At 38.1% G+C, this 879-nt stretch overlaps 1 protein-coding gene across 1 annotated transcript in view; it reads left to right on the top strand.

Moving 5' to 3' along the window:
* LOC125861374 (extensin-2-like) overlaps nt 1-510 on the top strand; it is a 3493-nt gene extending 2983 nt beyond the window's left edge. Inside the window, exon 4 of the mRNA XM_049541292.1 lies at nt 435-510. Within this exon, the coding sequence (XP_049397249.1) occupies nt 435-510 (76 nt within the window). The remainder of the gene's footprint in view (nt 1-434) is intronic.
* The last annotated feature ends 369 nt before the right edge of the window (nt 511-879 follow it).

Raw genomic sequence — 879 nt, forward strand, 5'->3', positions numbered from 1 at the left:
CCCCGTCACCTCCCCCACCCTACTACTACAAGTCACCACCACCACCTTTCCCATCTCCTCCACCACCCTACTACTACAAGTCTCCTCCTCCACCATCCCCATCACCTCCCCCACACTACTACTACAAGTCACCTCCTCCGCCATCGTCTTCTCCTCCACCACCTTACTACTACCACTCTCCACCTCCACCAGTAAAGTCTCTTCCTCCACCCTATTACTACAGCTCGCCTCCTCCACCCATGAAATCACCTCCTCCACCAGCATACATTTATGCTTCTCCACCACCTCCAACTCACTACTAAGTATTTCTAGGAGCTCAACCATTCTCCTGAATTAATCAAGTGAGTAGCTATTTGAATTGTGATATTTTTTATATAAGACTTTTCTTTCTTCCAAATAAATCTCTAATCTTCTATTGGGTTGTTTCTATTCAGATTTCAATTTGATGCACAAAATAAAGAATGGTTTCTTGAGGGAAAGATTCAAACTCCAATGGCAGAAATCAATTAGTAATTTATTGAATAAGATCTTCTATTTTACAATTGGAAGATTGATACTTCATGACATGGACCAGTTTGCTTCAATTCTCCTCTTGCCTTCTTGCTCATTGTTCTCACTGCTTGTTCATGGAGAAATAGCTTCAGTAACTTAATTATTCCTTGTTGGTTCTTGAATGTATTATTCCTTAATCCATTCATTTCCTATTAGTTATAATGTTTTCTTGTATTGTGTACTCCGTGTACAAATCATGAATAAGAAGATTAATTTTTAAAAATTAATTCACTACTTTTTCTCAATAAATGAGCCGGCCTATTTACACAACAACGTCATTTAAGGTAAAATTATCTTTTTTAAGAAACTTTGCATATGTAGCTGATT

The sequence above is a fragment of the Solanum stenotomum genome, chromosome 4 (assembly GCF_019186545.1).
Source record: "Solanum stenotomum isolate F172 chromosome 4, ASM1918654v1, whole genome shotgun sequence".
In the NCBI taxonomy this organism is placed as follows: domain Eukaryota; kingdom Viridiplantae; phylum Streptophyta; class Magnoliopsida; order Solanales; family Solanaceae; genus Solanum; species Solanum stenotomum.